Source organism: Hypanus sabinus, chromosome 2 (genome assembly GCF_030144855.1).
Source record: "Hypanus sabinus isolate sHypSab1 chromosome 2, sHypSab1.hap1, whole genome shotgun sequence".
Lineage (NCBI taxonomy): Eukaryota > Metazoa > Chordata > Chondrichthyes > Myliobatiformes > Dasyatidae > Hypanus > Hypanus sabinus.
The window spans coordinates 110,116,887-110,129,105 of NC_082707.1; the positions used below are offsets into that span (position 1 = coordinate 110,116,887).

Genomic DNA, 12,219 nt, shown 5'->3' on the forward strand with positions numbered 1-12,219 from the left:
AAGGTCTATGGCTAGGAATTGAAGGCCCAGGTTGAAGGAGTTGGGCCTCCAGGCTTCTGATAAGAGAGACTTCATAATAGAAAGAAACATGAAGATGTATTTTGATCTTAAAAATGTATCAAAATGTTTTTCTTTGTAAACTGATGATTTTTAGCTGGCACTAATTGGAGGCCTGATCAGATAATTGTAGTCTCATTACCCTCCTTACTGAATTAGAAACACAAGAAACATAGTAGATAAGGCAGCATCTGTGGAGTGAGAAAAGCAGGTTTTAATATTTCCAAGTCAATAGTTCAGATAAAGTTGAAAATAAAACAAGTGGGGGGGGGAGGGAGGGAGAGAGAGAGGGGGTGAGGGAGGAAGAGAGGGGGGGGAGGGAGGAAGAGAGGGGGGGAGGAAGAGAGGGGGGGGAGGGAGGAAGAGAGGGGGGGGAGGGAGGAAGAGAGGGGGGGGAGGGAGGAAGAGAGGGGGGGGAGGGAGGAAGAGAGGGGGAGGGAGGAAGAGAGGGGGGAGGGAGAGAGAGGGGGAGGGAGAGAGAGGGGGAGGGAGGGAGGGAGAGAGAGGGGGGGTTGGGAGGGAGAGAGAGGGGGAGGGAGGGGGAGAGGGGGGAGGGGAGAGAGAGAGAGGGGGGAGGGGAGAGAGAGGGAGAGGGAGAGGGAGAGGGAGAGGGAGAGGGAGAGGGAGAGGGAGAGGGAGAGGGAGAGGGAGAGAGAGAGAGAGAATCATTCTGAATTGTTAACTCTGCTCCTCTCTACAGATGCTACCTAAGCTGCTGATCACCTCCAGAATCCAGGCTATGCTCAATTCTCACTGAGGAAAGCAGAGACCCATACCACCAGGTTCAGGAACAGCTATCAGGGCCATCAGGGCCTTGAACTAGAAGGGATTACTTCACTCACTTCATCACTGAACTGTTCCTACAAATGAAGGACTTTTCATCTCAAGCTCTCAGTAAGCATTTCTTATTTATTATTTTTCTTTTTTCTTTCTTTTGTATTTGCAGTTTGTTGTCTTTTGCACATTGATTGTTTGTTCATCCTATTGAACATGGTCTTTTAGTGATTTTATTGTGTTTCTTTTACTTACTGTGAATGTCTGCAAGTAACTGCATTTGGGGTTTTTTTATAAGGTGGCAAATATGTACTTTGGTTAAAAAAACTGAACTTTTGAACTTTGAGCTGAACTTCAAAACTGAAAAAAATCTCAATTACCAGAATTTCATTTGAGTTGCTATAATAACAGAAACAATACCTTTGCAGTAAAGGGTTCACTATGTCCTTATAATCATGAAAAAGCTTGAAAAGATTGGTAGGCAAAGCCAGATAAAAACACAAGGCCTGAAAATGCCCTTCTGAAGTACCTAGGAAGAAAGGGAAAACTTTGATGAGATGCTAGATTAGTACTTTTAAAAATTAAACAGCAGGTTTATACAGAAGTTGCTTGCTGATAATTGGAAGGGATTTAACTAATTTTAAGCAAAAATGTTTACCATAATCTCACAAAGGGGCACCTGAAACTACTTTGCATTGAAACCATCTTTATTCCGACTCCTGATATTTATGTTGCTGAAAGGTTCCTTTCCTCAGCACCAGGTTCGGGAATGACAGGTGTAGGAGAAAGGACAAAGGATAATGGGACCATATTTAACAGAGTGAACATCGGGAGACAGTTAGTACCATAAAAACAGGAATTTAAATTATGTGGCGACAGGATTGAATCTGTAGATGCTGGAAATAAATAAAAACACAAAATGCCGGCAGAACTCAGCAGAACTCAGAACTCGGCAGAACTCCTGCCAGTTTCGGCCCGAAATGCCCTCACTACCTCCCCTCATAGATGCTGTCTGGCCTGCTGAGTTCTGCAGGCATTTTGTGTTTTTAATTAAAATTGTGTCTTTGTAAAAGGCCAATTAAAATAATGTACACTTTTTGGTTACTGACCCTCAATTAATGCTACAACTATATAAAAAAAGTCATAACAATTAACAAAAAGTTAACCAGTTGCTAAATTTAAAGTCAGTAGTTTTATAACTATGGGGACTTCCACCACAGTATACATCCATTGTCACTTGGGAACTTCAGGATGCACAACCATATTTGCTGATGCCTTTGCGGTGGACCCAAGATTCAAAATGTGAACCCTTTGGGGGGGGGGGGGGCTGTCATTCCACAGCTGAAGAACATGCAGGTAATAGGTAATGAGACAAGACAAGCTACACAGAAATCCACAGAGCATTTTACTCTCAAATTGGTACTCAACTTTGAATACTGAAGATAGTAATTCTCTGCCAATAGGAGACCAATGCACTATGGAAAGCTCTGCTGTCAAAGGAGGGAGCAGGTACATATGCATTTCAGCAATGGCAGGCACATTACCTGCCCAGCGTCCAAGTCAGAGATGTCACTGAATGGCTGCAGAACATTCTGATGTTGTGGTGGGAGTAGTGCAGAGAGGTGAACATAGGTTGTGGAATATGTAAGAATCAATGACATCGACTGAAAGAGTCATTAGATCTTTTTTTTTGTAATTTACTTTTTACTGAAGTTCATCATCAAACAAACATTTCGATAAGATGTATTTCAGATATTGTACATATATATCATAGTCATATATGCCCCAAATCTCCAGATAATATTTATCTGAGGTATACACTTATAGAAAAGAGAGGAAAGAAAGAACAAGTGAAAGAAAAAAACTTCGTACAAGTAGGGAGTGATCTTTTTTTACAACATATTCATTGATTTGTGAAGATAAAATCAGGCCTATGAGATGTAATGTAGTTAAACCATTTTTCCCAGTATGAATCAAATTGTTCCAGCTTATGATTAACAGATGCTGTTATCTTCTCCATTTTGTAAAAGTCATTGTAATATCCATCCATGCATTTAACGTTGGGCTCTCCTGTGATAACCATTTCCTAGTAAGAGTCTTTTTACCAGCAACCAGCAGTACATTCATTAAATGTTTATCTCTTTTCAACCAATCTTGAAGTATATACCCAACATATATGGTCTTACTTTCTAAGCGTATTTCACATTTAAAAATGTCTTGTAGGGCATAGTGTATCCCACTCCAATAGTCTTTGATAATGGGCCATTCCCAGAAAATATGATAATGGTTTGCATTTTGGTTTCCACAATTTCTCAGGCAAGCAGGGAGGTTACTATCATAATGGGATTTCTGAGAAGGTGTAATAAAATATCAAGTTTTTCCACCCGAACTCCCTCCATTTCTGTGAACTGGTACACTTCCATTGATACTCCATACTATTGTCCGTCCTTCCTCAGATATAATTATCCCTCCTTCCTTCTCCCATTTTGTTTTAATGTATGAAGTCGAATGTGTTTTAAGATTTGACAAACCTTTACACATGCTTGAAATGATTCTATTACCGTTATTTGAATTATATGCTTTTCTAAATAGCTCTATCAAACATGTTCTTGCCTTAGTTACATTTTTAACTGTCCTATTAACATATTGTCACTTCTGTAAATACCGATAACAAGCGTTGCTCTTTAATAATTTCAAAACTGAATGGTGTTCCTTCTTTCATTATGTTGCAAAGAACTGTTATTCCTTTAGCTGACCAGTCCTTAAATCTAGCATCCAGTTTATTCGGTGTAAAATCCGAGTCATATGCACACCATTTAAGAATTGCAATATCTCCCTCTAGGTTATATTCTTTTATAATACTTTTCCATATTTTAAGAGTCCATTTCACCCATGGGTTATCAATAGTATTTATGTACCTTTGCAGGTTGTTATCAGCCAGAATTGCTTGTATGGGGATAGAAATGTTTTTCCATTGAGTGTCATATGATGGTTTGCACCAACATATCACAGCTCTCAACTGTGCTGCAAAATAATAATCCCTAAGAGAAGCTAGGCCCCATCCCCCCCTTTTCCTCGGCTAATTGCAAAGTTTTGAGATGAACTCTAGGCCTTTTACCTTGCCAAATATACCTCGATAACATTTTGTTCCATTCATTGAATTAATTTTGAATAATCTCTATTGATAGGGTCTGAAAGAGATATAATAGTCTGGGCAGTATATTTATTTTAATAGATTCAATCCTTGAACTGAGACTAAAAAAAGGAATTAGGTTCCATCTTGTTATATCTTCCTTAATTTTTTTATATATAGGCTGATAATTGCAATCTGATCATTTTGCAAAATCTTTTGGCATAATGATGCCCAAATATTTGAAAGACTCTGTTTGCCATGCCCAGGTTTATCTACTTTCAATTTCTTTTGGTGGGCTATAGATATATGGAAGTAATTGGGTTTTATCAATATTAATCTTGCATCCTGATAATTGACCATATTGTTCAAAAGATTGCATCAATTTAGGTAAAGAGTATGTTGGTTGCCCTAGATAGATCAAAATGTCATCCGATTAACAAGCCAATTTATGCTCTGTCCCTTTAACAGTAATTCCCGATCACTTCATTTTGTCTGATGTATTAAGTTAATGGTTCCAGATATAATGCAAAGAGTAGTGGTGACCATGCACAACCCTGTCTCATGCCCCTTTCTAGGGTAAAACGATTTGATAAATGTCCATTGATTTTAATCCTAGCAGTAGGATTGTCATACAGTGCCAGTATAGTTCTAATAATTGTGTCATGGACACCAAATCTATGTAAAACTCTGTAAAGAAAATTCCAATCAACCAATTCCAATTGTCCTTCATTTCCAATTGTTTGACATTGTGGTATAAAACCTGTCTGATCATTATGTATCAGTACAGGTAGGAACTTTTCTAATTGTTTGGCCATGATGGAGGTAAATAAACTATAATCTACATTAAGAATGGATTTTGGTCTAAATGACCCACTTTCTATTTTATCCTTGCCTTCTTTTGGTATAGCTGAGATTATTGCTTCCTTCCAGCTGGGTGGCATTTGTGCCTCTTTTAGAGCCCAGTTCAGTGTGGGGAGTAAGACAGGAATTAATTAATTTTTAAATTCTTTGTACCGTTCTGCCGTATACCCATCTGATCCTGCTGACTTGCTTAATTTAAGCCTACTAATTGCATCTTTTAGTTCAACTTCAGTTATGTCAGCAGTCATCATTCTATTTTGTTCTTCACTTAAAGTGGGTAACTCTAGAGAATTCAAGAAGGTGTTAATTTGGATTATGCTTCTCCCTGGAACTTTGGAATATAGAGTTTTGTAAAAAACTTCAAAAGCTTCTTGAATTTCACTTAGCTTATTTTTTTTAAATCATTTTTGTTCTTGGATCCCTAATTCTATGAATTGTATTTTCTGCTATCTTTTTTTTCCAGTTTCCATGCCAGTATTTTCATAGACTTAGATCCACTTTCAAAATGACCGTTTCAGAAACATTAAATTTTTCCTGATTTCTTGATAGCCAAACTATTAATTTCATTACTAATTTTTAAATTTCCTCTAATGTATCCTGTGCCAAATTCAATTTGTTTTTTCTCTAGTTCCTTCAGCCTATTTTGTAATTCCTGTAATATTTTATTCCTTATTTTTTTCTTATATGAAGATATCGCTATAAGTTTCCCTCTTAAAACAGCCTTCAGAGTATCTCATAGAATGGGAGGTAAAACCTCTCGATTATCATTGAATTCTAAGTAAAGACCAATTTTTTTTTTAAATTTGTTCCTTAAAGTCCTTGTTTCCACATTGAGTAGACTTGAATTTAGTTTCCAAATAGTATTCTTTGGTTGTAGGCCAAAATCAACAGATAAATATATAGGTACATGGTCACTTATACCTACTGTCCCAATTCCACAGGTGTTTATTTTGTCTTTGTCTTTTCCAAATGTTATGAAATAGTCTATTCTTGTATATACAGAATGGGGGACAGAATAATGAGTGTAATCCCTTCTGTTAGGGAAAAGGTCCCCTCATATATCAATTAGACCAACATCCTCAAAAAGTGTATTAACTTTCTTATGGAAAGATTTTGTTTCATAGGTTTTTCTATTGGAAGAGTCTAACTTTGGTCGTAATTGTAAACTTAAGGCTCCCCCCACATATCAGGAGACCTTCTGTTTCCGCTACCATAATATTAGTAATTTTCTGGAAGAAACTAATATCACTTCCTGGGAGTGCATATATATTCAATAGAGTAACTGATTTTCCGTCTATATTCCCCCTTACCAAAATATATCTGCCCTCATCTCACATTTCGAATACTTTTTCAAAATTTAGCTTGCTTGAGATAAGAATAGCAACTCCTCTCCTATGTCCTGATTTATATGAGGAGAAAAACAGATTAGTGAAGCCCGTTCTCTTTAGTTTCCCATGCTCATTATCACTTAAGTGAGTTTCCTGTAAATATATTACATGGGCTTGTTCTTTTTTCATTTTGAATAGAATTCTACTACATTTGATTGGATTTAATAGCCCATTGACATTAAAAGAAATGAATTTTACTTTGTCCTTAGCCATGTGTATTTATCTGTCAATATATCATTGAAATTAGCAGAATAAAACTTAATCGATCTACTCCTTGAATAAATAAGAACCAAGAAATGTAAATAATAAAAAAGGCAACAAAGGCTGAGGTCTCTAGTAGATGACCCTGGGTTGAGCTAGAGGAAACATCTAGCTGTGGGGGATAGCCCCTCCTACCTGTGAGTTGAGGGCCCCCATTGCAGTACCCATAAAAGTAAGTGATAAAGTAATATCCATTACACAGAGATTTCCTTGTGTATTCCTCCTTTATATATATTCTCATTTAGAGTGAATGAATGAATAAAAAAGAATAATTGAGTAATATAAAATCCACATTATAATAAGTATTTCTTGAGATAGGTATAGCACCATCTATTTTTGCTTCAGTTTAGGTTATCAACATTTTTAAAGTTAGCCAAACCTTATGGCTCTTCTGGAGGGGGTGATGGCTGTCTTCAGAAAACTCAGTTTCTTTCTGATACATTTCTCTCACCCTCCTCCTGTCCCCTGCTTTCATAATTCTCTTACTATTTCCCAAGCAGAGTGGGATAACTGCTCAGCCAGGCTTTCCCTCAGATTGATCACGCTGACGGGTGACCCTCTGGCCTTCATGTCTGTAGTCGCCTCTTCCACTGTCTAATATAGTTGCATCCCATCTTCATAAAACACCCACAGTTTAGCAGGGTATGGAGTTTGGAATCTAATCCTTCCTTGCTTTAATATTCGCTTTACTTCAGAGTATTCTTTACATTTCTGCAGGACCGCTGGAGGGTAATCTTGATTGAAATATATTAATTTACCATTCATAAAACACCCTCTTCTTTCCCCAGGCCCTTTGTAGAATCTCCACCTTGGTATTGTATCGAAGGGATCTAATTATTATTGAGCGTGGCTTACCTTCTCTGTCTCCAGTAGGCTGCAGGGCGAGCGCACAATACGTCCTCTCAATTTTAAGCTCCATAGTCGAAGGAATCTCTAGCGTGTCCCGCAGCAACTTTCATACAAACTCCATCATAGACAACCTTTTGTTCCTTCAGGAACATTGTATATCCTGATATTTTTCCACTGTGATCTTCCCTCCTGGTCAAGCAGCTTACTTTCTTGTTGATTTAATATTTTTATCATCTTACTTAGTATCCGTTTCATGTTTTGCACGCAATCTTCCACCTTCTCAGTTTGTGTCTCTGCCACCGTTATTTTTTGATTGACGTTGGCGAGCTCTCTCGCTGCACCCCTCTCGTCCACAGGCTCCGCATTCTTGCCCCTCTTATCAATTCAAATATTTTCAAAAGATCTTTTATTTGATGGATTAACAGGGCAAAATATGTGTTTTTCCAGAGAAGCTATTGACTTAAGCTGCCATTCTAGAAGATGACGTCACCGGAACCTCGTCATTAGATCTTGTTGACGTTTTATAAAGTGTTAGGAAATCAACTGAAAAGCAAGTCCTCACTAACTATCTCTGAATAATTTGTGGTGCTAGGGAATAGTAAATATGGAAACAGAAGAGCACATGGCTGAAGGTGCAAGAGGGAGAGCTTTAGGTTCCTAGGTATTGGGAGTGGTTCTGCTGAAGGTGTGCAATTAGTGGAGATTAGTGTGCAAACTTAAAGCACATGGTATTGGGGGTATGGTATTGTATGGTATGTGGATACAGAATTGGTTGGCAGACAGGAAGCAAAGAGTGGGAGTAAATGGGACCTTTTCAGAATGGCAGGTGGTGACTAGTGGGGTACTGCAAGGCTCAGTGCTGGGACCCTAGTTGTTTACAATATATATTAATGATTTAGATGAGGGAATTAAATGCAGCATCTCCAAGTTTGCGAATGACACGAAGCTGGGCGGAGGTGTTAGCTGTGAGGAGGATGCTAAGAGGATGCAGGGTGACTTGGATAGGTTCGGTGAGTGGGCAAATTCATGGCAGATGCAATTTAATGTGGATAAATGTGAGGTTATCCACTTTGGTTGCAAGAACAGGAAAACAGATTATTATCTGAATGGTGGCTGATTAGGAAAAGGGGAGGTGCAACAAGACCTGGGTGTCATTGAACACCAGTCATTGAAGGTGGGCATGCAGGTACAGCAGGCGGTGAAAAAGGCAAATGGTATGTTGGCATTCATAGCAAAAGGATTCGAGTACAGGAGCAGGGAGGTTCTACTGCAGTTGTACAAGGCCTTGGTGAGACCGCACCTGGAGTATTGTGTGCAGTTTTGGTCCCCTAATCTGAGGAAAGACATTCTTGCCATAGAGGGAGTACAAAGAAGGTTCACCAGATTGATTCCTGGGTTGGCAGGATTTTTATATGAAGAAAGACTGGATCGACTAGGCTTATACTCACTAGAATTTAGAAGATTGAGGGGGGATCTTATTGAAACGTATAAAATTCTAAAGGGATTGGACAGGCTAGATGCAGGAAGATTGTTCCCGATGTTGGGGAAGTCCAGAACGAGGGGTCATAGTTTAAGAATAAAGGGGAAGCCTTTTAGGACTGAGATGAGGAGAAACTTCTTCACACAGAGAGTGGTGAATCTGTGGAATTCTCTGCCACAGGAAACAGTTGAGGCCAGTTCATTGGCTATATTTAAGAGGAAGCTAGATATGGCCCTTGTGTTAAAGGGATCAGGGGGTATGGAGAGAAAGCAGGTACAGGGTTTTGAGTTGGATGATCAGCCATGATCATACTGAATGGCGGTGCAGGCTCAAAGGGCCGAATGGCCTACTCCTGCACCTATTTTCTATGTTTCTATGTTTCTAAGGCGGTACTTGAACTAGCTGGATGGGTTGCATCACTGGGATCAATAACATGACAGGGATATTTACTTGTGCTGTCAAAGAGGGTTCTAACTAGTTTTGCACAAGGCATTGCAAAAGTATCAAAAGGGAGAAAGGCAAAATTAGATACAGAAGCTGGAATTTAGTAAATGTTTGAAGAAAAAGGTCCAAAAACAAACTGTTGTAGGAACTCAGAGGTTCAGGCAGCATCTGTGAAGGGAAATGGACCATCAATATTTCAGACTGAAACCCTTCATCTGAATTCTAACCCAGTGAGTTCCACTCGCAATTTTTTTTACAACAAAGGACAGTGCAGCATAGTATGGGGCCCGTCGGTCCCTAGCATTGTGCCGAACTATTAAACTGCTCTAAGACCTAACCTAACCATTCCTACTTAGCCTATAACCCTCCATTTCTCTTCTATTGAAGTTGTCATCATCATCCCTAAATCTTCCTCTATGCACCTTAAAAGGATGGCCCGTAATAGTCACTGGCTGCCCCTATGTCTATCTCTCTATCAAGCTGCCTCTCATCCTCCATCACTTTAAAGAGAAAAGCTCTAGCTAGCTCCACCTTTCCTTATAAGACGTGTTCTTTAATCCAGGTAGCGTCCTGGTAAATCTCCTCTGCACCCTCTCTAATGCTTCCACATCCTTCCTATAGTGAGGTGACCAGAACTGAACAAAATACTCAAAGTGTGGTCTATAGAACTGCAACATTACCTCATGGCTCTTGAATTAAACCGCTTCTAATGCAAACCAACACACATGCACCTTTTTAACCACCCTGTCAACTTGCACAGCGACTTTGAGGGATCTACTGACTTGGACCTGAAGATCTCTCTGTCCGTCCATACTTCTGAGAATCCTGTAATTAACCTTGTACTTTGCCCTCAAGTTCAAACTTCAAAGGTGTATCACTTTGCACATTTCCAGGTTTAACTTTGACTGCCACTTAGCTCTACATAGTGTCTATGTCCTCTTGCAACCTACAACAATCTTCTACCAACTTTTATCACCACCAACTTTTGTGCCATCTACAAACCTACTAATTCACCCTTGCACTTCCTCAATGAAGCCCTGCAAAAAGTATGAAAAGTGGAGGGTTATGGGCAGTATAGTGCAGTAGGGTCAGATTGATCTTAGAGTAGGTTAGAAGGTCAGCACAACATCATGATCTGAAGGGTACGTACTTTACAGTTCTATGTTCTAAAACAAGCTGCTGGAGGAACTCGGAGGAAGGGTTTCAATCTGAGAGTCAGCAGGTTTTGCTGCAGATTCCAGCAGCTGCCATCTCTTGTGGCTCTATTTGAAGAATGAAGAATTAGTTTGGAAGACAGAGAAACAAAGAGTAGAAGAAAAATATAAACATAACCACTCTGATATTTATCGACACAGGAATAGTATAGAATTCTTAATTTTTTAAAAACCATTTTTACAATGCAAGACCAACAAGGGAGGGATGAAAGAAAATCAATAGAATGCAAAAGCAAAAAATAATGCTGAAAACATTCAACCGAGTAGTTGGCATTTGTGAGAAGAGAAGCAGTTACTGCATTTCAAGTCCAGGAGTCTTCATCACAACACTTGAAATGTGTATAAAGAAATCACAGGATCATTATAAGTAGTCAGCCCATTGAGTTTATGCCAGTCCTGTACAGCAAACCAATCCTCAATGGTTCACAATAGCCCTGCAATTTTATTTCCCTCAAGTATTTATTTAATTGTCACAACTGAACTAACAAATCCCAGTTTCAAGCACTTCACAAAAAAAACCCTAAAATCACATTAAAGCCTGTTACTTTAAATCTATGTATTCTGTTGCTTGGACCATCTATTAATGGTAAGTTACTGAATAGTTTTCTTTTCTAAAACACCACTTTCTTCGCAGCTTCTCATTTAATGACTGAAGACTAATAGAATCAGAGTCACAGAGGGGTCAAGCCCAAAAACCAGCTCATCTAGTCCATGCTGAAACCTTTTAAACTGCCTGCTCCCATCAGCCTCCACAGGAACCATAGTCCTCCATACACCTACCATCCATGTACCTATTCAAACTTCTCTTAAATATTGAAATCGAGCTTGTATGCACCACTTGTGCTGGCAGCTCATCCCACATACTCGCAACTCTCAGAGAAGTGTTTTCCTCTCATGTTCTCATTAAATTTTTCACTTTTCACCTTTCACCCTTAATTAATGACCTCTGGTTGTAGTCCCAGCTAAACTGAGTGGAAAAAGCCTGCTTGCATTAACCCTCATAATTTTGTACACCTAGCAAGTGTAAGTGAAACCATTCCAGAAACACTTTTCCGCACCCTTTCTGGGACCTTCACAGCTTTCTGAAAGGGCAGAACCAATACAATTCTTCAAGCAGCCCACATTTTGATGATAGTAAACATAATATAAATCGATTGAGCAAAGTTATAGAAGGGGACAATGATAATCATCACTGGAGCCAAGCCCAAATTTATTAGACTAAGATTTGAGTTTGCAAAAGCAGACTGGAATGAGTGACTTGACGTGTCACAGTGGTGAAAGGTGTTCACAGAGAAGCCAGTGAAGATTCAGAGCAAAGATGCTTCTATTAAGAAAAAAGGTTAAATCCAAAGCTAGACATCTCTTGGATATGTTAGACTACCACCTAGGATTTGATGATGTGAATGAGGGAAGCTTATTTTAGCTATGAAGGCCTCAAAATCTGTAGAAAATGCAGGTGCAGCTTCTAACACTCTATGTCCACAATATCCTGAACGGGAGGGTGAGCAGCTAGAACTCATGGTACATATTGACATAGGAAGAAAAAGGGAGGAAATCCTGAAAAAATGGAGTTAGGAAGGAAGCTGAGAAACAGGACCTCAAAAGGTAGTAATCTCGGGATTACTATCTGTGCCTTGTGACAGTGAGGATAGGAATAGAATAAGGTGACAGATAAATGCATGGCTAAAGAATTGGAGAAAGGTGCAGGGATTCAGATTCCTGGATAATTGGGACCTCTTCTGGGGCAGGTGGGACTTG

General features: G+C 39.2%; 1 protein-coding gene across 2 annotated transcripts in view; it reads right to left on the reverse strand.

Moving 5' to 3' along the window:
* Positions 1–12,219, reverse strand: part of ubr1 (ubiquitin protein ligase E3 component n-recognin 1) — a 302,958-nt gene that overhangs the window by 27,047 nt on the left and 263,692 nt on the right. For both annotated transcript variants that reach the window (XM_059951970.1, XM_059951981.1), the window contains one exon: positions 1,252–1,360. In XM_059951970.1, coding sequence (XP_059807953.1) covers positions 1,252–1,360 — 109 coding nt within the window. The remainder of the gene's footprint in view (positions 1–1,251; positions 1,361–12,219) is intronic.